General features: G+C 38.3%; 2 protein-coding genes across 3 annotated transcripts in view; one reads left to right on the top strand and one right to left on the bottom strand.

The window, feature by feature from the left end:
• AP1S2 (adaptor-related protein complex 1, sigma 2 subunit) overlaps window positions 1–4,808 on the top strand; it is a 28,596-nt gene extending 23,788 nt beyond the window's left edge. Inside the window, exon 4 of one of the 2 annotated variants that reach the window (XM_009993822.1) lies at window positions 4,052–4,808. In XM_009993822.1, coding sequence (XP_009992124.1) covers window positions 4,052–4,099 — 48 coding nt within the window. In that variant the 3' untranslated portion in view covers window positions 4,100–4,808. Of the gene's footprint in view, window positions 1–380; window positions 787–4,051 lie in introns of those variants that run through there. The other variant, XM_009993824.1, reaches the window with a different exon arrangement.
• A 7,352-nt stretch (window positions 4,809–12,160) lies between these two features.
• ZRSR2 (zinc finger (CCCH type), RNA-binding motif and serine/arginine rich 2) lies at window positions 12,161–25,071 on the bottom strand. The gene is given in 11 exon segments (XM_009993838.1): window positions 12,161–12,900; window positions 13,528–13,637; window positions 13,814–13,869; window positions 16,161–16,374; window positions 19,257–19,372; window positions 21,200–21,238; window positions 23,467–23,553; window positions 23,773–23,995; window positions 24,289–24,388; window positions 24,527–24,606; window positions 25,037–25,071. Coding segments are annotated over 11 exon segments (1,542 nt in total). The 3' UTR covers window positions 12,161–12,418.
• Between the last annotated feature and the right edge of the window lie 1,026 nt (window positions 25,072–26,097).

The raw sequence follows: 26,097 nt of genomic DNA on the forward strand, positions 1-26,097 counted from the left end.
TAAATAGCCTGTGCCTACTGCAGGGACTAGAATGGAGGAAATTCTTAGGTCAGTCCATTTCTGGAACATATCTCAGCATCAGTTTTTGGCTGAGAAGCAACTCTGAGCTTACATACCATACAGTAATCATGATGTGAAGTTGTCTGTGTACGTTGTTGTACCCAGCATGCAAGTACAGAGGGGTAAAACAATGGCTTTCCCTGTCCTCCCGATCTCCCTCTTTCCCCTTGGAGGTCTAGAATAGTCAAAAATACAATATTGTAATTCTGTATCAAATGTGCTTTTCATATCAGAGATAGAATAGTGCGATATATTTTTGTTTTCTTGCATATCTGTCCACCTTTCTATTGTGTATAAGAATATGTGCATTTCTTTTGTAGCCACGTCATGAATACTTTAATGTCCCAGTGTACTAAATGGCTTCATTCATCATGCATGCAGAATTTCAGAGGAGATAGACCTGTGACTTACTCATGACAGAACATTATCATCAGCTTGGTGAATCCAGTCATCTTGAATCTAATAGAGTACCACAACCATTCTCTGCTGTTGTACTTTCCTCTTCCCCCTCTGTTTTACAGTGTTGTCTCCTCACATGTCTCATTTCAACAAAACTTGTGCTTGTTGGCATATGATTTAACATTTTTATTGTGTAAGCTTGAAGTCTTATGCTTAAAACGTCTGTAGAATTTCCTGAGCTAAACATCTATATACTGCAACACCTATACTGTAACATTACTTGACCTGTGTTTATCTTTCAAATAAGTTGTGGTAGTATTTAAACATACATTTAAAGTCTGTAGGTGAAGTTAATATTTGCAAAAAAAAACACTAGTGAAGGCGTAGTACTATGTGATGTGTGTGTGTGTATATATATATACACACAAGTATTAAATGATGTTACACGGAATTCTATACTGACCTTGCATCTTAACGGAAGTTGCACATACCAATATCCTTTTCCAAGACTGACATGGTAGTGTGACTTACCTGACAAAGAGGAGGAAAGCAGAATTGATTAGGGCAAAGAGAAAGATTTATGTAAATCTGAACTTAAAACATTTGTATTTCAATGTTCAAAGCACTCTTTTGAGTAGTTGAACAATTGCTGCTACTGAAGGAGAGAACGGGTGCATTGCTTTACAAATTACTTGGATTGGAAAGATTTTTTTAAAGTCCATTAACAGCATGCTTGAAATACGTCTACTTCAACTGACATTTCCAGTTATAAGTGCACAGACTACTTTGTGTATCAGAGAACTGCCACAAGGATGAGTATAAGTACCTTTCAATTAAAGTGTGGGCAGAGCATGAAGCTTCCTCTGCCTAGTAGAGGAGAATAATTTGTAACCTAAAACCAGTGGTGTTTTTAAAAACTGTTTAAATGTAATTATCAAGGAGGTGGTTACTGAGATTAATGACAAACGGCTAATTCTATGTACTATATGTGGTAATGCACTCACTACCTTTCAAATATTAAACTGGCATAGAAATGAGAGATTTAGGGGATTTAGATAAAATATGTGGATTGGACTTGCAGCATTCTGAAATGTTAGAAAACAAGATCATAGGAGTGGTTTTCCATTTCCAAGTTTGCCTTTTTTTTTTTTTCTGTAAGACATTAACAATGTGTTTGAATGTCTGGTTAATGCTGCTTTAGCCTGCATTATTTCATGCCTGTTGGCTTAAAATGCTGTGCATTGAGCTGTAATGAGATGCTGTTTTTCTTGTTATCTGTATACAGCTGCTTGCTTCTAAATGACTAGGTAATGAATTAGCTTTCCTGGCATGTTTGAAATAAAGTATTGCATGCACTTCTGTCTCATGTGAATGACTTCTTTTCCTCATCTGTGTTCTGACATTTTAAATTTGCATTGTTTGCCTTGGGTGATTCTGAGTTGCAGGCAGTGTATAGTACTGCAGAATGTTTTCCATAACAATTGGATACAATGTTTGACACTTCCTAAAACAAATAATGTAAAGAAAACAATTCATTCTGTTTGTTTCTTTAAAGTCATAATTGATTAAATTATTCCTCTATTAAAATGTATTAGCCTATAGGTGTTCCTTTTGAGTTTATATTGTTGATATGCACATAAGGCATGTCTGCCTCAAGGTTACTGTTCTGCTATAGTATTAAAAAATCAAAATAAGTTTTACTGATGAGGTGTATCTGTGGTCAAGTAGCCAATGTCCTTGAAATACATTGCTTAAAGTCATTGTTAGCCAATGACCTTGATTTACTTGAAGAAATTCAAGTATATGGTAAAAATTTCCTACAACTTTGAATTGTCAGTGGAGACAATAATACTGAAATGCTGTAGAGACAGTAGCAGCACAGCACTGTATTTCGTCATAGCTATTGAGCTACTTTTTTCAGGTAATACAGTAAATATCCTGTTTCACTACTGACTAACTATAAGTCTAATCAATTTATAACTGAAAAGTTGTTCTATTACATGCTTGAGAATTTATATTCTGTTAGAATACTCTGAGGTCTGTTGCTGCAGTTAAGAATGTAGGAATTTTTTTTTTGAGGAAAACACTTTTAAATTGGTGGATAGGGGAGATGCATGTCATCTAAAATGAATGCAACCAAGTAATCTAAGTATATAATATGACAGGTTATATTAAAAATTCTACATAACCTTTTCTTCGATCTGTGTCTCATTTTGGAAGAATTTGTGTTAAAATACCCATGTAGATATTTAATCCTGCCATCCTGTCTGGCTTTATCAAGGTTACAGCAGTTCCAAGAATATTTAAATACTACATCAGTGAGGAAAAAACCACTATATCTAATACTTGTTCCCAGTTTTAACTTGCTGTTTTCTTGCAATTTCTGATTTGCTACTGGGTTTTGGAAACAATCTGGAAGTGCTCAGACGTGGCCTGTTCCAAGCACTGACAAACTTTCAGATGAAGTTGCCTTTAGAATACCATAGCTTGTTCCTTCAATACTAAAACACCTTATACCTGAACTGAATGAGGATTGTAAACTCGATCCTTTTGTGCTACATAGTTAACTTTGATAGAGACAATATTCTGGTGTTACTTGCAATATTTGAAGTATTTAATTATGTATTTCACTGACAGTTTTCTAAAAAAAAATAAGAAAGGAGTTGAAAAATAATTTGTTTGCTGCCTTAACTATTATCTGCTTTTTTTTCTGCTTCATGATATGTCTTGTTTTAGGATGCTAAAGTAAGTTTATTTATATTCTGGATACTAAAACAGTTTGTTTCCATAAGGACACAGTATCCCTTTTTATTTATTGTGATATTATTAATGATTATGGAAAAGGACAGCCTAATGTTTCTGATTAAACTATGTCTTTTCATGTGCTATAGGAACAAGTACAAAACTGACAGTAACCCATTGGAATTTTGTATTAAACAACTTGCTCTGAATCAAAACAGAGGTTTTTAAGATTAGAGTTAACCTAAAACTTTATGCTTCATGTGGAATAGTAAGATCCTGATCCTGGCAATTCCTCCACTTTTGTAGGAGTCAGTTTATTGACACCTGGTGCATCAAGGTACCTTGACCTGGCTTTATCAACTGAGGATGAGACAGGTGTAAAATATCTAGGCTCTTTTTATGAAGAGCTTAAGGGATACTGTATCTGAGTTGCATCATTCATTTCATTCATCCATTTATTCTTTCTTCCCTAAAAGATTTTTAGATCCATGAAACCATTCACCACAGAAATCACTGACTCCATTACAGGATGCTTCCTTGTCTCTCCCCAGTTCTTGTCTCTATTACTGGGTTGTGATTTGTTCCCTGCTGGTACATCTGAATTGCTTTATTTTTATAGTGCTTAAGGGCTCCAAAATCTACCAGCTATTCCTGTGAACTGTGACAATCTAATTAACAGCTCTTTGAAAAGTGCAGCTAATACCATGTTTGCAAACTGCAGTACTTTTATATTTTCATGTCTTTCAGCTTTTCTTTTTTAATTAAGCATCTTTCATACTAACTCATGTATGGCACTGTTCAATAAAAGCACAGGGTCTATTTACCTCTGTCTCACATTTTCCCTCCATAGGAAGCAGAGACCCCACGTAGTGTACTTGAAGAAATTGGATTGACATAAATCTTCACTTCACCTGACGACATCTCAGTGTTTCATACTGTAAATGTTCACTGCCTTCATTGTAATGTTTAGCTAATGGTGTAGGGTGCTGTTTGTCAGTATTACTGTTTTGCTAAGCTGCTTCATTCAGGCCTACAAGAATACGCCTTTGAAAAGGAAACAAGAAATTAAAGTCCAACAATCATAAATGAAAAGGGAATTAGATTTAAATTGACTCCCTGTCTCCCTTCACTGCATTTAGAGGAAGATTGCATTTGACTTCAGTAAGTGTACTGTTTTTTTATAAGCAAACTTTGACTTCAGGAAATAAATGTACCATTATGATATAGCATATCTAAACGAGAAGAAACCATATGGACAACTCCAAATATGAAATGTTGTGGTGTAGAAATTGTGTTTATGCAACCAAAGACCTTTGTTCATCTACATTTTAGTCACCACTTGTGATAATGCAGCTTATTTCAGTTAATGCATAAAGATTGGAAATACCTGTTTACTACTGAATTTGTCATTATACCAAAGAATCCTGTTAGGATCTGCATATCAAACTGGTAAAAACTGTTAAGGTGATACTGCATTTTGCAAAAAAACTGCACACTGATCAAACTTACTAGGAAGAAAGGTGCATTTAATTGTAGCAACCTTGAGCAAAACTGTGCAAGTTACTAAGTTACTGTACTAAAAAGGGAATGCATGTAGAAAAAGAAAATTCTGAATAAGGAAACTATTTTTAGATCTGCTGTTAGCTTGCTCTGAGCATAGACATAAAGGAGGTAGGCTTTCTAACTGTGTAGAGAGGTGCACAATGAAAATTGGATACTTTTGAAGATGGGAAAGAAGGAGCTTTACAAAAGGGATTTTTAAATTATTTTCTCTACAAATTAATTTGTATTTATTGGTGTTGTATAGTTATGCTTTAATTGGTGTATAGGTACCTTAAAAAAACAAACCCCACAGTTTGTGTCAATGTCATTTTATGTCATTTTAACTGCTTTTCTTGACTTACACATTACACATACCCAGTGAAGCTCCTGTGCAATATACAGTTGAACCACTTAATTTGCAGTGAGAGCTTTTAAATACTAGATTTGAATACTAGACTTACTGCAAATCGTGTGAAGTGATACCAAGTAATGTTTTGACACTTGTAGCAGCCTTTCAGTAATTCTAAACTAAACCTGCTTCAGTTCAGGAAGTTTGATCCATATGTGCTTTTGAGTTTTGAGGAGGTAGTGTCACACATTGGAGTAGCCAAGTTCTGCTGAGATGGCAGGGCTGTTCCCATCCCTTCCCTCCCTCTTCCCTTCTCCACTAGCTTCACTTCGGGAGTTAATGCTTTGGCTTGTTCAGCTGAGGAAGTAGTGCCATGTTTTCACAAAGCTTAGCTTTGGTGTTGTCACTGGAAGCAGTTATGCTCTGCTAGCATAGGCATTTACACAGCCATCTGGAGAGCCAGGTGGTGGGCTTGATGCCACCCAGGTTAGATTAAACTCACTAGCACAGGCTCAGCATTGCCACTTGCAAGTCCCCTAATCCAGATCCCAGTATATATGCTTTTGGCAGCAGAAAGGCCAGCCAAGGCAGGGGTGGATCTGCACTTTCCTGTGGCAGTACCAGGGTGGAGCCTGTGACCTCAGTGTAAGAATTTGTTCATATATGCCCTTTCTGGGATTTAAACTTACCTGATTGCTACAGACTTGTTTTTAACCAAGGGCGCACAAAAGCACCGGGTGCATGTCCCTAGACCACAATGTGCAGGGAGAGTTGAGGTTAAAGTGGTAGCAAACTGATACTGTGTCTGAGATCAAAGTGGTAAAATTACCTTAAGTCAAACCCGAAGCAATTTTTGTATGTATTAAACATGTTTTTAAAGTTTACATTGTCACTTGTATGTGCTTGGCTGGAATAAGCTTTGTTGTGATTGTGACAAATAAACTGTTTGATCTCTGTCTGTCACATTGGTTTAGTTGTAATAAATGTCCATTTTTACACCATTGCTGTGTGTTTATATGCAGTTGTGTTGTGTTTGGTTTTTTTGCAGAGGAAAGAAGAGGCTACTCAGTGCTAGCTTAAAAAAAAGGGAATTTTTATTACAGTGCTTAACCGGTTCTTGAGCACTTTATTAAAAAATGTGCGATTATGCTGTGTCCAGGATTAGTTATTTACATCAATTTAAATTGTACAGAAAGCAATAAATTAGCAAGTTTTTGGAAGGCTTACCACATTAAACACTGAATTTATTAAAGTGGATCTTAAATTAATGCGGTACTGCCACTTCATGTGAAAAATAAACCACATGTTGATTGAGACAGGGTTCAGGGTAATACAGACTTAAGATGCTGTTCCTTACATGGACATGAATAAGTCAGTGCACTGTTCACAATCTTAGTCTCAACCAAAAATGTCTCAGATTAATTTGCTCTTAGTGGGAAGAGGTAGGAGGGAGCTAAAGCATGTTAGAATTGCTGGATTGTTGAGGCGAGTGATTGTTGGCTTGAGTGTCTTCAACTTCATTATTGAATCTTAGTCTTTAACTTGAAGAGGCTTTCCTAAAATTCTGCTGTTCCTTTTGAGTTCACGCCAGGATGGTTACCCTGTGGCTGCCTTTCTTGACTTACCCCATGCCATGTTTGTATGGCTTTCTAATCATGCTCTGAGAGTTTACTGAAAAGTAACTTACCAATATTACTTATTTTCTTAAAAATTCAGCTGATAGATCATTGCTGAATAGAAGGATATGTGGAATAATAGAGGTTTATTTAAAGTACAACAAACTTAAAATGAAAGCAATGTCAGCTGTTCTCAGATCGTGTAAGAAAGTAAACTAAGCTTTGAAGTTGTTAACCAACATAAGACTTTCATGTTTTGTAAGAAGTGCTGATGCAGGACAGAAATCACAGACTCACAGAATGGTGTGGACTGGAAGGGACCTTAAGGACCATCTAGTTCCAACTCTCCCTCCATGGGCAGGGACATCTGCCACTAGACCAGGATGCTCCAGGCCTCATCCAACCTGGCCTTGAACACTTGCAGTAAGGGGGCAGCCACAGCTTCTCTGGGTAACCTGTGCTAGTGTCTCACCACCCTCATAGTGAAGAATTTCTTCCTAGTATCTACTCTAAATCTACCCTCAAGGAAGCAACAGCATCTTTAAGGAGGCTCTTACATATTTTTTTTTTTTTTTTTTTAAAAAGAAAGTATCTTAGTGCACAGGAATGTCATTGGTAAACTTTAGGGCAATTCCTGACAGAGCACTGGAACAGGTTACCCATAGAGGTTGTGGAGTCTCCTCTGGAGATATGCCTGGACACATTCCTTTGAGCTACTCTAGGTGATCCTTCTCTGGCAGGGGGGTTGGACTGGATGATCTTTCAAGGTTCTTTCCAACTCCTACCATTCTGAGATCCTGTGTGAATGGGGCAATGCAAAACTGAATCTGAAAAAGACATCCCATCATCAAGGGACATAAAGCTGAGAAGTTACTTAGGATGCTTTTCAGACCACCCGTCCTAGAGAGGGAAGGTGTTCTTGTGTGCACTTGTTCGCCCTCCCTAACAAATGAAAGCCTTGCATTCAGCACAGGGAGGTATGCTGGCCCTTCTCACCTCCCCTGTGATAGTGCTTAGCTACAGGCAGAAAGAAAAACACATGGAAGCAACCACCAGCCAGAACTCGAGGGCATGTTGCCATCAGGGGCAAGCCCAGTTTCTTGGTGTTGGGCAATAATGCTACTGTGTTCGCAGGAGTCCCTAACATGCTGGCTTTATTGCCCTTCGAAAAACAATCTCTTCTGCCCAGCTTGGCTGTGTTCCTCTTTCCGTGGGAGAAGGGTAGGAGCAGCACTCACTCTCCATTCTGACTGCTGAACAAGCTGCCTGGCAGGCCCTAAACTGCATCTCGCAGCTCTTGCTTTAACCATCACTATAAAGCACCTCACTGATCCTTGCAGAAGTCACAACTGAAAGAGTTTTGGAAGCCACTGCTTTTAAGCAGTCATGAAAAACAAAACAAAACAACCCACCCCAAAACTTGGCCAGTATTATTTTATAAGGTCCTTTTAAGTGGAATATGCAGAATATCGCACAGTGTGAACAAGCTATTCCTTGCAAATTTAAATCCTTTCTGTGTTTGTCTAGGGCTTCTCCCCATTTTGAAAAAAATAATTGAGCTTAACACTTAAAAACTCCTAGTCTCTTTGTCTCTTCAGAATAAATAGCTCACTCGGCTAATAAGGAAACACAAAGGAAACACATGCATATAACACTACTTAAGATTATGAAGTCGAGAAACAATACGGAAAAATATATGAACTCTGAAGTTAGAAAACTGGTTGAATTCCAGGTTTCATGCTAACAAATGCAAACTACATGTTGGATCTACAGCACTCAATTTCTGTGTAATAAACACGCTGTATGTGAAAGTGAATTAAAATTACAGCTGCCAGTCCTACACTGCACAGGTACAGCCAGTTAGTTTGGGTCCAGACCTCAAGGAACAAAGCTGAAAGCTTCAGCCATTACAGTAGCAGAAATAAAGTATATTTAATTTTGTACATGCATCTCTGAGCAAGTCTTTTTTTTTTTTTTTTTTTTAATTATAAGTACTTTTATTTAAAAAAATACAGCAGCTCAGCCTCCCAGATCCCATTACAAAACCGTGGGGACAAGGAGCCTAATTACTTGTGGAATTCTCACATGGGTCTCAGTTGGCACTTGGTTTCTAATCCTACAGAGGCTTGCTCTGCTTATTTCACCTGACTGGTCACAGGTTCCCACCACCCATTCCACCACTTCTGTTTGAGCTTGTTAATGGATTTCACCCAGATAAGGCTCAGCCAAAGCCTGCTGCAGGACACAGGATGTACAAGGAACTACAGATGGCCTAAGTCAGCTCTTCCACCTGAGAGCCTTAACCAGGGGCCAAGCTCAGCAGCATGACAGGGGGATACAAGGCAGCACCAGGGAACAGGAGGTGTCACTGGCCTGTTGGTGGTGCCCCTTGGCGAGTAGGACATGCCAGTTCAATTCTGCTCCAGGGAACTGAACCAGTTTGCCATGTTCTGCACAAGTGACCCAACTAGACAAGTGAGCATTGATGAAAAAATAGAAACCTTGGGGGAAAAAAAATCTATCTGTAAGGTCTAGCTGGAAAAAGATACATTATGAAAAACTGGTGGTCACAAATTTCTCAAATATAATTTAAAACTTAGTGCTGTCTATCCTTGGAGATATGCCTTTCCAACAGAGCTATTATTCAAAAGTTATGCTATTAAATTACAATTCTTACATCTGTTAATAACCAAAACATTTAACCAAATTAACTAAGCTACAATTCTGCCTACAGTTATGACAATATATAATGAAAGTTGTGTTTGAACTGAACATCAATATATAGCACTTTTGTTGTATTACTCCATATTGGACAACAGTTACACATGAAAGAAGGAAAATGTATAATCAGCATGCTAGCTAGGTGCAGTATGCATTTAGAAAAGCAAAAATATATATATTATATCCAGAAACAATGTTCATTCATTCACTCTTAACTATCCTGGGTGGAAAAACATTCTCGCTGTGAGGAATGCTATCATAAAGTTTGGATATCCAGATTTTCTATGGGACTTCATGTTACACTGTTGGAGTTGTAATGAGGATCTACCTGGGAACACTTTATGTCTACTTAGGCTGCTAACTGAGGTGGTCTGAACTGTACTCTGAAGGCAGGAGCCAAAGTTCTTTGGAGAGGAATCTCTACAGACCATTCAGGGCACTTGCACCCTCTGTACCACAAACTGCTCTCCTGGCAACTGCAGACACCTAAGTGCCCAAGTTAAATACCTGACATGAAGCAGTGTCAAGTACATCTGTCTAACAGCACAGATCTTTCATTTAAAAGAGAATAACTATTTGTAAGGATATAAGTACTTTTATTTAAAAAAATACAGCAGCTCAGCCTCCCAGATCCCATTACAAAACCGTGGGGACAAGGAGCCTAATTACTTGTGGAATTCTCACATGGGTCTCAGTTGGCACTTGGTTTCTAATCCTACAGAGGCTTGCTCTGCTTATTTCACCTGACTGGTCACAGGTTCCCACCACCCATTCCACCACTTCTGTTTGAGCTTGTTAATGGATTTCACCCAGATAAGGCTCAGCCAAAGCCTGCTGCAGGACACAGGATGTACAAGGAACTACAGATGGCCTAAGTCAGCTCTTCCACCTGAGAGCCTTAACCAGGGGCCAAGCTCAGCAGCATGACAGGGGGATACAAGGCAGCACCAGGGAACAGGAGGTGTCACTGGCCTGTTGGTGGTGCCCCTTGGCGAGTAGGACATGCCAGTTCAATTCTGCTCCAGGGAACTGAACCAGTTTGCCATGTTCTGCACAAGTGACCCAACTAGACAAGTGAGCATTGATGAAAAAATAGAAACCTTGGGGGAAAAAAATCTATCTGTAAGGTCTAGCTGGAAAAAGATACATTATGAAAAACTGGTGGTCACAAATTTCTCAAATATAATTTAAAACTTAGTGCTGTCTATCCTTGGAGATATGCCTTTCCAACAGAGCTATTATTCAAAAGTTATGCTATTAAATTACAATTCTTACATCTGTTAATAACCAAAACATTTAACCAAATTAACTAAGCTACAATTCTGCCTACAGTTATGACAATATATAATGAAAGTTGTGTTTGAACTGAACATCAATATATAGCACTTTTGTTGTATTACTCCATATTGGACAACAGTTACACATGAAAGAAGGAAAATGTATAATCAGCATGCTAGCTAGGTGCAGTATGCATTTAGAAAAGCAAAAATATATATATTATATCCAGAAACAATGTTCATTCATTCACTCTTAACTATCCTGGGTGGAAAAACATTCTCGCTGTGAGGAATGCTATCATAAAGTTTGGATATCCAGATTTTCTATGGGACTTCATGTTACACTGTTGGAGTTGTAATGAGGATCTACCTGGGAACACTTTATGTCTACTTAGGCTGCTAACTGAGGTGGTCTGAACTGTACTCTGAAGGCAGGAGCCAAAGTTCTTTGGAGAGGAATCTCTACAGACCATTCAGGGCACTTGCACCCTCTGTACCACAAACTGCTCTCCTGGCAACTGCAGACACCTAAGTGCCCAAGTTAAATACCTGACATGAAGCAGTGTCAAGTACATCTGTCTAACAGCACAGATCTTTCATTTAAAAGAGAATAACTATTTGTAAGGATTTATCTAATTGCAGGTACTTGGCTAATATAACTGTCATTTCAAAAAGGTTTTGTCCCGAAACTGCGATTTTGTTCCCTGCTCTCCTCCTTGACCACAGGGAAGCTAGGCAGTAGAGTGCCTTAAACTGGAAAACAAAGCCTAGAAAGGTTTAAGTCAAGTCCTCCTCTCCAAAAAAACCTGCAGGATTGTTTCAGGGGTAAAATCTTCAGTTTCTTTAGCCACTCTGAACCATCTTGAACCTTCGCAACTAATACATGCATCTTCAGATACCAGATGTACACTTTTCCACCACTCATCACAGGTTAGGCAGGTTGTTTTCAACTACAAATGGTATGCAACCAAAAGGTATGCAAAGTATTTTTATCCTCAGTTGAGGATTACAAGTGCATGGTCTCCACTCTTACTTAAGGATTAAGGTACTGAATAAATGGATTGTTTTTTTTGTGAATTTCCTACTCGCTTTTAGTCTACTGCAATCCCTACAGGCAATTAGCTCAGCAGCTCAGTCAGGGAGAGAAAAATCCAGCACTTATGACCACAAAGCTCCTACTGGGCACGTATTGTACAATCAAACAGTGATGTCTTAGATCCCTATTCCCCAACTCAGAACACGATTATGTTTACTTTGTCTAGAAAGAGATTTCCCATAAACAGACAGAAAATATAACTGGCAGTCTTCGACACAGACTTCAATTTGCAGTATGCTGGGGTGTGAATTTACAGCACACTGGCTGTTCTGTACTAACTCCTTAAAGGGACAGCAAACACTTAACACACACATAACACAGAAATAAGCATATATCAAATAAGCTTTACTTCTCTTTCTATTCGTACTTGGTATGCATCCAGGTGTTGCAGCAGTCCAGGGGGACAGAGTAGCTAGAGTACTTGACATTCACACCTTATATAGGACTTAAACTTTTCATGTTCTGAAGTTTAGCACACAATAAACTAGGTTCCTTTATCAGGAGGAAACATTTTAATGTGCAAGAACTTTATTTGAAACTCAAATATATCTGATGCCCTATTGGAAAGACTTGTCAGCTCTATGTTTCATCAATTAGCAACTTCCAAATAGAATTCTCACTTTGTTTTGGGAGTTTCGCTATTTTTTCCCCTGCTGCTCGATCTCTTTTTACCCCTGCTCCTGGATCGAGAGAAGCTCCGGCTTCTGCTCCTACTGCGCGTTCGACTATGACTTCTGCTGCGACTGCGGCCTCTCCTCTTCCTCCCCCTGCTGCGGGACCTCCTCCTTTCCCGACTTCTTGACCTGCCAGACCGGCGCCTTCTCTTGTTTTTGCGGCGATTCTTTTTCCTCTCCGATTCTCCATTTCTCCGGTACGAGTTCTCTGGGCTCGGGCTGCCCCTTCTCCTCGACCGGCTGTAATAGTCATCACGATGGCTCGTTCTGTTTCTCCTTTCAGAGTTTTTAGACAACTGACTAGTCCGTTCGGGAGAATTACGTATGTCTCTATTGGACTCCCAAAAATCATTGTTTGGATTTTTGAATACATGAAGAAAGTTGCAGTGTTTCCCTCTTGGACACTTCTGCCTTTCAAATAAGCCTGCAACAGATTAGGGTTTGCTTTTTTATGATCCGGACCTGTTAAACCTCTTTCTTCATTATGTACCTACTGGAAAGAAACTTATTAAACTGAATTTTGCTTCTTCAAAGAGAACGACATGCATCTGACCACCTATTGATTTAATTCACGCAAGATTGATTTTCAGTATGTACTTTTTTTGGAATTAACTTTTTAATAACTATGAAGGTTTTAGCTTAAACAAAGTGATTTTACTATCTTAGACTGAGTATATATGTATAAATAAGTCAAATGTGATAGTTACTGCTAAGAACTGTTGATGGTTCAGAAACTGCTGTTGCTTTTCACAGAGATGAATTAGTACTTCCTGTAGTTTCACCTTAAGATTATTCTTTCCACAGCTAGAATCCGTATTTTCTTTTCCAGTGCAAGGTAAATCCACTGGAACAATTCAGACACTTACATGACATAGTACCAATATTCCCTTTCCTTCCTAGATCTTATGCAAGTTAGCATATTTGTCTTCTGAACAGAAATTAACTACAACATTAGGCAGATCTGAAAGCTACAGGCTAATTCTCTCTTTTTGACTTCCACCAGTACTTTCAATAACACACATTCTCTTTTCCAAGTGTCTGTGTGACTCACCACATATTGCAGTTTTCCACCTTGTCACAGGACAAAATTCACAATGAAGCTGTCGGCCTGCGTACCATCGTCCGCTGAATAAAGCAAGAGCTGCCTGACAGTCCTTTTCCCTTTAAAAAGTAAGGAGGACACACAGCATTATCCTCATACCCTCATTTAAGATACTACTTACCAATTTTAGGTTCCCATTACAGTACAAGAGTGAATCACTTGGATTATAAAAACAGTGTTCATGACAGGACTTTGGAGTTCAGTTCTAAAACTTAGTAAGACGGCAGGTACTTACGACTGATACTGGACGTAGACGTTTCCTCGCAGGTGAGGCTCATAGTTGCAACTGACCTAAGGGGAGGATAACACTAAGTTAGTGCAACAGAAGGTTTATGCTATACAGCAGGTCTTGCATGCTGAGATGGCAGCTGTTCTCATTTATGACAGCTCATCAATATGAGCTTATATTTTGTTTTCTTTTGAACACTTCATTTTAGCTAAATAATATATTCAAAAACCCTTTTGGCTTATGTTTGACTGTTCCCAACATAATGCTTTGATTAACTCTGGGACCTCTCCTTCACTTAGTCCACAAGACAGCCTGTGCTTAATTGTCTTCCACTTCTCTGGGCCAATCCTACAGTGCAACAGCCAAATCCTGCTCTGAAAACAGTTAGCAGTGTCCTCATGTGGAAATGTGGGATTCATTACAGTAAGAGAATCTTTAGAGCAATTTACCTGCCCAGCATCCCCATGAGATGTGGTAGAAAAGCTAAAGTCACTAGCTTTCACTGTATGCTCTGAAAAATGTTTTTTTCATAATGATTTAGAATTCAAATAATCTCTAAAGCTCTGAAACATATGCAGTTTAACTTCCTAAGAAGCCTGTCACTAGATACAAAAAATTCTGAGATGGGCAGGCCCAAGCAGGCTAAAACCAGTTCTCCAGAGCAGAACTGTGCCTCTTGCCCTCAGGGCTCTTTCGATACCCACACCAAATGAGGCAAGTGGCTCCTTTCATCACTGAACCCTGGCTGACCTTCAGAGAATACCTCTCTGTGCACTGGATTAGGCAAGAGCTTCAGACACAGCAAGCAGCAGTTGTATAATGAAGTATTACAGAATAAGCAGTCAAACTATTTCAGATAAACAATGTCAACACAAGAACCGCAGAGAATTATTTTGCCATGGGCATTTTTGGGTGGGAAAAGAAGTGTGTTATGTGGGGATCTGCCTGGAGTAGCATCCCAGAAAGATGAGCACGAGTAAAATCTTGAGCTACACTGAAAAGGCAAGTTGGCTGGAAGAGGAGTGGGTATAATCTGATTCTAAACCATGGTGGAGACTCAGCTCAGTCACGGTTAAGATCCCTGCAGCCAACACATAGTTTCTGAGCATCTCATATTAAATATAAGGAAAATGCCCGTGAGAATATTACAGTTGCGCAACTCCTTCAGAAGCTGAGAACTGCCACACTAAAAAGCTCTAAACCCATTATTAGTCATAGGGATCAAAGTATCTGCAACTTGTACAGTTGCATATAACAACTATGATACAAAGTTGAGAATGAGAGTTTGATGGTGAGGCAGCATTTCAACCCATGCTCCATTGGGAATCTACATCCCATCTTCTAGGATGGAGCACAGCTTGACAGTATCCCATGAATCCAAATATGGAGGGGATTACTCCTCCAAACAAGTGGAGCTTTCCTACCTATAAAGCTCATTATACAACTAATGAAAATTTACTTTTTGTACTTTCCTCTTGGTTGATATGCTAATACAATCTCAGTTCTGAGGCAGCTGTCAGTAGATGGAAACAAAAGAAGAAAAGGTACTACGTGCCTCCTGGTGACTGTAGGAAAACACTCAGGAATAGCAAGCAAAAAGGGATGCTGCAGTTAGGTTCTACTACAAGATTTCACCATCCACGCTGGATATTTTGGGGCAATGTGGGACTGTTAATACACACCATTCGTCTCTGAGGTCTCTATTAACAGGTCTCTCTTTTATGCCCCATAAGAAATAATTACATAAATGGGAAAAAGTCAGGAAAGAGCATTCAGCAACCACACAGAGAAACTAAGGATGGATGAAAAATCTCAACATTTATATAACTTACCTTTTTACAATTCCTCCTACTGAAATATTTACTACTTTTTCAATTCATTTGAATTTGATTTTATTTTATCCAACCAGTCCTAAAATGACATTGTTTGGGTATATAGTCCAAATCCATTTTATACCCACCCCCATTTCAAATACAATAGTCCAGATATATTTATATTGCCTAACAGTCTTAGTGGACCCTCTGAGGCTTCTCACAGGCCAAGTAAAGAAGGGACTGCAAAGTAAGTGGACTATTGAGCAGTGTGAATAACTTGCAATATAGAAAAAGCATGTGCTTCTATAACAATTTGAGGGAGGGGGAGAAAAGACTCACCCAGAATAAGACAATTCTCTGTAACAGCAGTGACAAGTTTACAGGTGACAGGAGAGATGCACACTTTGCTGTAAGGACACTGTATAGTTCTCCAGGATTTAGCTAGGGCATGCTGAACAGAATTCCTGTTAAGGCCAGTAAAACACAACTTCCGTGGTATATGCTATATATTTTAAAAGCTATTATGCTCAGATGCATACCTTGAATTGAACAACCTTCCCCACGTTCTGAAATTCAGGGAGCACATCCTCGTAGAACTCCAGGAACTGCTGATAGGTCTCTTCATCACTGTACTCCAGACTGGCGTCTGTGTCGTAGTCATCCCTCCGGCACTGCTCCATGCCGAAGGTGATGAACATCCCACGCACCAGGAGCGTCTTGCTCGACGTTGGGTAGTTATGCTTGCGGGAACATCTGGACATTGGAAGCAACAAAAGCAAAGTGAAAAGATCAGCACTTTCAGCAGAAGATGCACTTGTTGAAACTTCACACGCTTGCCGTTTTGAGTAACAATTATCACAAAAGAAACTTCCATTAGTAGTAGATCAACATATTTCAATCAGTAAAACAAATCTTTTGGAAGTGAGCGTGATTGTAATCTTAATGCTTTCTGCCACTCATAAATACATTCTTGCTTTAAAAAGCACATCTGTGAATGCTATAAATGCCAGTAATGTAATAAGAGCTCAAGTCATGTATTTTAGGCTTCCAGGGCTAAATGTGTTCCCCACTTCTGACAGGCTTTAAAGAAAGACTACTGACAATCATTTAAGACACTTTAAAGCAAGGTCCTGCTCTTCTTTTTGCAAACTGAAGAACTTCTACTGAAGTTATTCTCATAATTTGGGAGGTGGGGCAAGGGAATGAGAGAAGGAGAGCACATTTGGACCTGAAGTTGGATGAGTACAAGATTGGTATTTTTCCACTTCTGAAAAAAAATAAAATATTCTTTTAAGTCAGTCTTATCTTCATTTGTGTCTTCTTAGCAGCCATAGAAGTATTTTATCTCCCTCACTGTCCATCATATTCAGGCTACCTCCCTCAAATGCTGAAATACAGTTCCCCCTCACAGACCTCTAGATTCAGTAAGAACAGATGTCAGCCTCCATGTTTATTTCACTGTGCTTTATGATCTCCATTTCAAACACTTCCCTGAGCAACTGGGTCATGCACTCTCCAACATACTTCTCCTTCTCATTACATGATCATAAAAACAGTCAGACTAGTCTACTCTCTTCATCTAACATTGGCAAAGCACAGACAAATTTGAGGGACATCAGGGCTCAAAATGGGCAATTACAACTGAGACTTCAGACTGGAAGTTTCTTTCTGCATCCAGTCAGTCAGAAATTGACTTTCTGGTTGACACATTTGACTTCAAAAAACAAACAACATAAAACAACACTCCAAAATGAAAACCAGACACAATTAACTTGATTTTCTTTTCTTCATTTTCTACATTTTACAAGCTGTCTCCTTTTACTGTTCTGTTTGAATGATAGAACTCAACGAATATTGTCTGTATACAAAACTAATATAGCACATGATGGAACAAAAGGAACCCGAAGGAAAATTAATGACACAAAATCGAGAATTGCTCCAAAATATCATGACAGTGAACTTAGCCAGTTTTAAGTTTCTTCAAGACATAGTCAGCGTTAACAAGATTCAACAATTATTTTATTGATAATATAGGCTGTAAATTTTTCACCACTGTGCTCCATTTCAGCTTCTAACCCTGCTTCCAGTCCTTATCCTAGCTTCATCTCAGTCCTTCAACTTATGGTCAATCGCAGGGATTAAAATGACCAGAATATGAAGGAAACCAGTATGTGAAAAGGGGGATAGAAGATGAAGGAGAGATAGCTGAGATCAACAACCATAGATGAGAGAAGAAGGGAGAATATGATGTTTCTCAGCATTTATTTGCCAAGGCCTTTCATAGTTCAAAGCAAAACTGATTTTTATGCAATCCATAATTAGTCTAAGGATTAATTTAATACCACTGAAACAAAAATACTGCAAGGTTTACCAAGAACTAAACACTTGAAAAGCAAAAATGCTACCTACAGTGAAACAGCTGGCCAAAAGTTTATTTAAGAATTTAATACTTATTTCAGAATAGAAAAAAAAAAAAAAGATGTGGACTTGACGCTTCCATAGAGCTGAATTATCATATAATTATACACAATATACATCACATTAAAACAAATTACTTCTAGGATAAAGAAAATTACAATAGCTAGACCACACATGTTTCAGTGATACAAATTAATAAAACAGTCTTGTTAGTTTATGCTGAAGATTCATGTAATGAGTATCTGAGTCTTTCCCTGCTGAGTTATTGCTCCTCCTTAACACACAAAAATTCAGGGACATGCTGTGTTTCAGTCATCATCTTTAATGGTCACTGATGAACCTTCTACTCCGTGAACCCATTTATACCTATGGCTTTCTCTATGTCCCCTAGTAACAAGTTTCAAAATTTGTTTCATACTAGAATGTACTGTGTTTGTTCATTTTTTTTTTTTTCTTAAAGCTAGTAAACTCTAGGAACATGTAATTAAACTGTTTCATAATAAAAGCAAATAATCCTTTCCATAGTATTTATGAGTTTAATGTTCACCTACAACAGCCCTCGTCCATCATCTCTTAGAAAGCAGAGTCTAGACTAGTTAGACACTCCTAAGGAAGGTGCTCTGCATCCCTGATCATCATCTTGTCTTTCTATCTTCTTGCCTTTTACTAATGTCCCTTCCAAGGCAGGGCACCCATAACAGTATGCAAGAGCCAAGAATGAATGTATCACACATTTAAAGAGCATACAAGCAGGAGAATTTTGGAAACTAACCTACAGCTTTCCCAACTGTGCAGATGCACCTTAATTTGCTTTAGTCCATTTGAGATTTGATTTTACTTTTTTAGAAAGTGTGGCATATGAAATTAGACAAAATAAAATAACATCTGACGTATCAGGCTTGCATTAAGAACAGAAATCAAATATATTCTGTCTGAATAGATCTGTGCATGTGTCAGAGCTAAGGAAAAGTCAGTTTGACCAATGTTACCAGAACGCATCATCAATAATATACCATAAAAATAAATAGTTTCATTCCAGCCAGGCAATGCTTTTGCTTTTCATGTCCAGTTCTGTCATGAAAAACAGAACCACATCCAGATACAGTAAAGTAATTTATATAGTAATTTTTTTCTTCAGTTTGCATATGACCTAATGAAGCTGCTTCCCTTTCAACTCTCAAAAAAACTTCTATGCTTGCAAATACTCAGTTGATTACCTGTCTCCAAATCGGCAGGAGCCTGTTTTTATATAGAATGGGCAATTTGCTCTGTCCTTCTCTGTTCCTATATTCTCTGGGGGCTCTGGGTTATGCCAGGTCACACCATTCTCCAGCTGTGAAAAAAACATTAAAATACACAGAAGTCAGAAAACAACAGAGCGATATAGTATCAAAATAAAACTGCCAATTCAATCCACACGCAATTATGAGCTGTGTTACTAAAAGACAATCTGAACCTTTTAAGCGTTGTTTTATAATGCTGCCCAGTGCCTAAGGTTTCTGTTGATAGAAATCTCTTTTCTTGACAACTGTTCAGTTTTAAGAACAAGTCATGGTTTCTTTTTAACAACAAAAACCTGTGAATCTGGATGCTTTCTTTTGCTAAGGGAAAAGCTTCTTAAGATTCTGTAACCAAAAGAGCTGCAATAATATATGCTTCTCAAACAATTATTTCATTTATAATCAACAAGAATTACAAATATTGGGACAGATTTTTTCCATTCAAGTATGCCCGTTTCCTGCTTCACTCCAGGACCCACTGAGCAGCACTTTATAGACCTGGAAGATGAATGCTACAACTGTTGACTTGTTTGTCTTTACAACAGCCCAGATCTCAGAAAGGTTATGACTACTGCTTTTTTATTCAGCTAGAAAAGGCTAAAAAGAAAGTAACCTGCCAAAGGCCAGGAAAAAAATAAATATTTAAATTCATAGCTAGCACTGGAATGAAAAGCCGCCATATTGCTCATCTCAGGCCATTAAGATTTATATAATTAAAAATGGAATTACCATGTTGCAAGGGTTGACTGACTACAAACAAAACGCATTTTAAAAAGGGAGTTTTCATTTTATTAGCCAAAAGGTCTGTAAAGCTGACTGGCCTAAGTTCTCATTTGAAATCAACTGAAAACTGTTTATTTACAAGCAGCATTTGATTCTGCTACAAGCTGTGTTCATGACTCTCAGCCTCAATTTTCTTTCAACAAAACAGCACTGTCATTTCAACAGTGTCCACAGTAAGTAACTGAACCCTGAACTGATATTATAATGAAGTCTCTTAACACACCATATTTCTAACTATTCCCTTGCAGAAATGGCTACTACTACATTTTAAAATCTCGGCAGGTAGTAGTTCAGAGCACTTTTTTACCTACATGATGAAATAAAAGCATGAGATCTCCTACCTAAAAAAACTCTCAAAGCAATTTGGAACTGAAAGTAATGCCAATGTAGTTATGGCAATCAACATATAATGGATTAGGTTAAAACTTATTTTTCAGATTCATCCAGCAGAGCAAGAATTTTCACAAGTTTAACCATATGACAGAGATAAAAAGTCAATTTATTCTTTATGGCAATAGGAAAGACTGAATTAATCCTCCTTAAGATTCAAATGACTGCAGTTTTCTTCACTACATAGTGCCAGCTTGAGATCCATGCTCTTCCAAGCACCAGAGCAGTCAGCTTCTCCCTCTGCCACCTTTTTTTTTTTTTTTTTTCCCTTTTCTTAAGGATTTGTGCCCTCCTCTGCTGCAGACTCCTCTTATTTAGAGTCTGCCATTTGCTTAAAAAGACAAGTTTGTCTTGCCACCCAGAAGGACTGACAGATTTATTTAGAATTCTAATTCTCAAATAAATCATTGTGCATAGTGGTTTTTAACAGCACCCAGCAGTATTTCCAGATTCATTTTAACTCTGATCTCCTGAACAGGAATACACATGCACAACTGCACTGCCACCAGCGTGCCAGTAATATGCTTTATTATGTTCCACCCAGCAAATAATTGTTTACAGCTCATGCAAGCCACTACAGCCACTATATATTAAATTTATTCAGGCCATTAAGTTCTTGAGAGCAGATGGACAATAAGCCAGAAGGCAAATGCTGGATGGCAATTAAATTACATTTCAGTTCTTTTTCAAAAAGTCTGTAAGCATACCTGGCTTTCAGCTTGATCCAGCATCCTCTGCACAGCTGCCTATAAATAGTGCAAACACAGGACTAGTGAAAACCCTGAGGACACACAAAACATCTGGTTTCTTTAGTTAAGAACCTAATTTACAATACTCAGTGATTATGCATAATAAAAGTTTGATGAGGTTTACTTTAAAAAAAAACAAAGGTTTTACTTTTGCTCTGTAGCAATTCACACAGCACAAAGCTGTTAAAGGATACATCAGTCAAGACCCTCCTGTAGGTGATTTTCTTAACCTAAATGATAGACAACTTTTAAAGTTTAATTTTCTTCTTTTTTAAAAACTATCATTGAGCTGTTGAACACTTAAATGTACCTCCTGCTCGAGTATTCAGTCTGATCAAAGTCAAATTAATAATAATTTAGTTGTACTAAGCTTTTTAACTTAGAACATCCTATGTAACACACATTGCTTAGTAAGCCTCTGTTGAAGCAAAACATACAAAAATGTTAACAAACTTTAATATCTTAAGTTCACTGTGTCTACCCTTCCAAATATAGGAAAACAATGAGGATATTCTTTCCCTTCCTTCTTCTAAGGGGATTGAGTAGAACAATAAAGACACTCTCCAAACCTGGATGGAAATTAGTTCTAACAAATTATTCTAGGAAGTTCCAAGAAAAAAAAAAAAAAAGACATTTAAACATAACCAATAGAAAAAAATATGATAGCATTGTTCTAATATGGAAGAGAATGAATTAAAATAAAAAAGAGGAACAGCAAATAAAAATTTAAAAATGTAACCAAAGATGAGGACTCAGACAGCATCTGGTACTAATCATCTGTCAGATATTATCGCCCCACTTAAACTCCAAATAAATAACTGAAAAACAAAACAAAACCCAAACCAAACCAAACCAAAAAAACAGCAAGCCAAAAAATCTATTTTCTTATCTCAGAGGGGAAAAATATACTTTTTTAAAATCAGTAAGTTGGAATTTGCATAAACTGTTGTTTCAAAAGACAGGCCAAATCAATTGAAAAACTTTCTGCTGCTGAAATGAGTGGCTACACTCCCAGTTGGCTACTCAGTTTCCCTCTGAGTGCCTATCAGTGCCCTCTAAGAGCCTCTTCAGCTCACGAAAACAGTAGAATAGTAACCTAGAAAAAACAAAAACCAAAACAAAACCCACAAACCAACAACCAACAACAAAGAAAGCGGCTCTCATCTGGTTCAAGGAACCAAATTAGCCCACTAAGGGCTTGGGAAAACCCATACACAAGAAGGAACTAAAACCCACTGTTACCATAGTTCAGCTCTATTGGAGCTACATCTCAACCCTCAACAGAGGACATAACCACCATTTTCTCTCCTCACTCTACAAAGAGAGAAATGGACACTTATGAGGAAGTAAGACAGGAAGTACAACTGCTGTTCTTTTTCATTCCTCATGCAAGTGTCACACAATTAGCGAAGCAACCATTAAAGGCAGAAGACAACACTGTTGGCTCATGTCTCTTCTCCTGCTGTGGCTACCAGACACAGTAGCAAGAGACCTCCTGGTGAAATGACTGAAATCTTTTGTGACTCTGGAGAAGTGGAAATGACTGGATTCTAGAAAACTGGATTGCAATCACCCTGTAGTGGTGACAGGCCAGTCCTCATGTTGGATTTCTGTACAGGACACTTTTCATACAGGTCACTTAACCTCTAAAACTTCAGAATGTATTGGTAACAGAAATGTTATCAATTACAAATATTGTCAGTATATATTGTTTCTCCACCTAAGGAGCTCTGAAAAAAAGATACGTCTTGTTGGATGAGTCAGGTAAAGAAGAGCTGTAATGTATTTTTTTGATTAAGAGCCATGTTAAGGAACAGCAGCGAAGTAATTCCAAATTCCATAACTTCACTAAGAATTTTCTTCAACATCGACTGTGTTCAACTGGGACATTAACTAAGGATTATATTTAATGCATGATGCAAAAAGTGCACATATCAGAACCTGCATTCAGAGTGTGCCTTCATATTTAACTGATGTGAAAAATTACACACTATGAACAATCAGATGTGTTCAAGTTAGTTACCCTTCTAGGTATATGGATTCACTAGATACTCCTTAAATGGGAAGCATAGTTTCAGAATTTAGACAGAATGCTGAGAAAAAGTAACTAACACATTTATAATTGGCTAAATAGAATAAAATCCCTCTTCAACATCCACACACGATTGCATCTGATGATGTAAGAGGATATATAACATGTTTATCCTCCCACTGCCAGGAATCACCTCTCTCTCTTTCTTCTCCTGTTGCTTCTGCTGTGCCACTTCTCTTTCTTTTCTTTGCTGCTCTTCCCATTCTTCTTTGATCTTCCTCTTTATGTTAAAAAAAATATTTTAAAAAATTATTTAAGGATACAAATGCTTTATGATCAGTCAAACTCAAAACTATCATGTTGTATTACAACTCCTTAACCATTAAGTTTACATCCAGTCACAAGCAACTAAATCTCTGGACAAAAATCCCTTTTAAAGTTTGTTGTTTGTTTTTTTTTCTAATTTTGCTCTTCTAGAATGGAATAAGGAAGAGCTTATGTTTTCTAAAATACCAACATCAAGAAAGCTGAGTCCACTATAGAACAATAAAAGATATTACACTAAGTCTACTTCATTGCCAGACACAAGTGCAACCCTCAGTTTATACATCACCTCTTCTTCTTCCTGGCGTTTTCTTGCAGCCTCTTCTTTTTCTTTCTTAAGCTTGAACTCTTCTTGGGCCTTTTCTTCTCTCAGCAACCACTGTTCATGTAGTTTTTGTCTACCCAGGAAATGAGATACCGCTTAGACAAAATTTAATAACTACCCACAACTGATGCAATTGTCATGCATACAATTCTTATTTTTTAGTTCAGCAGTAACTACAGCTTATTCAATCTTCTTTAGAAGAGAAAATTCATTAGAAATCATTCAGGCTTTAGAGAAAAACTGTGTAGTCTGAAATACAAAAAAAGGATTCTGTTTTACAGAATATATTGAAACTGCTCAAAGTATCAAAATGGAATGGATTACAAATCTATATACTGCATATTTGTCATTTCCTAGATTTTTCACCTTTCTGCCTCAAGCTTTTTTTCTTCTTCTTCTTCCTCCTCCTCTTCTTCCAGTTCCTCCTCTTCCTCCTCAGACACTGATTCATCTTTTTCTGCAGCTTCTGAGAAAAAACACAAATCAGTGCATCTGAATAACTGAATGTTATTGTCAGCAAAGATACATGAAATTATGGCCTTCTGAAAAACAAACAAAAAGAAGCACTGCTAGTTCCACTGACAATACAAAATGCTTCAGTTACCTGAGTCCCTTAGTTTGGCAAGAGCCTGTCGCTTTTTTTTTCGCTTTTCTTTCTTCAGAATAGCTCTGTATTTTTGATGGCTGAAGATGAGAAAGTGTTATTAATGTTAAAACAGCCAAATAAAGGATTTTTTCTGTCATACATGCATTTCATTTAAATCAGCAAGTATAAAACCCCACAAATGACAAAATCAGCAGCTTTTCACAGAATCATAGAATCCTAGGGGGTTGGACGGGACCTCAAAAGATCATCCAGTCCAAGCCCCCTGCCAGAGCAGGGTCACCTAGAGTACATCACACAGGAACGTGTCCAGGTGGGTTTTGAATGTCTCCAGAGAAGGAGACTCCACAGCCTCTCTGGGCAGCCTGTTCCAGTGTCTGTCACTCTCACAGGAAAGAAGTTTTTTCTGATGTTTACGTGGAACCTCCTATGCTCCAGTTTGCATCCATTGCCCTTTGTCCTGTCACTGGTCATCACTGAAAAAAGCCTGGCTGTCCTCCTGACACTCACCCTTTACATACGAAACAGGAACTCTGCAGGGACATCTGACATGACAATGACATCTATAGCTACACTGTTACAGCTGCATGTGGGCAGCAGTAATGACCACGTTCAGACACAACACACAAGGTTTCATCCTTCTGGAGCTCAGCAGTATGTGATGTTATCACCAGCTCCCTGAAAACTCCCTTAAATCCTGGAACTTGGTCACTAGATAACATCAGGAAGAAAACTGTGGGGATCTGCAACCCTGTAATTTTGGCACACCTTTCAGCACATTCTAGTCTTCCTCTCTTTTACAGAGTATGAATTTTTAAGTGCTTTCCCTTGATACTCTCTACAGGCAGCAGTCTTAACATGTAGATAACAAAAGCACACTTAACAACCATCACAGGTAATGCTCAGGTCTACTCTTCTGCTACTGATGCTCATCCTTGTTTGTCTAACAGCTCAGCAAGGCTGCCCAGAAACAGCACCTTCCTTTCATTATGGCTAGAAAGTATTTGAAATCCTTTTCCTCTCAACCCCTGTTCTGTCATTTTTCATTCTAACTCTCTTCTTTCTAGGCAGTTATAATGGAAAAACAGAAGGGAGGAATCACTTTCCACTCTTGTACTTTTGTCATGCCAATCTGGATGGGAGATCAAAACCCGCCTGTTTCAGGGTACATAATTGTACAAGATTCCACAGGGGTAACTCAAACCAAAAACCTCACCTGCATCTCTAACCTTCCATGCTGTGCATGCCATCAGTAACACCACAGTGGTTATCCCAGCAACAGAGTGCTTGCCCTTAAAGAGCAATGCCTGACTGTGTGCTCTGCCCACACGTGAACCTTCTGCCTTTGATGAAGCAAAGCCTTGCAATTCCTCCTGTAATGTCACCTGCCTGGACCGAATCTCACCCATTCAGCAGGTGCTGGGGGCTGATAGGTGAGGACACCTCCTTCCCAGCTCCTAGGCTGTCTTAGGTGCTCTTGAAGCCCAAAGAAGAAATAGAGAAAGAGAGCAACTCTCCTCAATTCCAAGCCACAGCAGTGCATGAGAAGCTGGGCAAAGAGCTGCAGCACA

Source organism: Chaetura pelagica, unplaced genomic scaffold, assembly GCF_000747805.2.
Source record: "Chaetura pelagica isolate M959 unplaced genomic scaffold, ChaPel_1.0 scaffold412, whole genome shotgun sequence".
Taxonomy (NCBI): Eukaryota; Metazoa; Chordata; class Aves; order Apodiformes; family Apodidae; genus Chaetura; species Chaetura pelagica.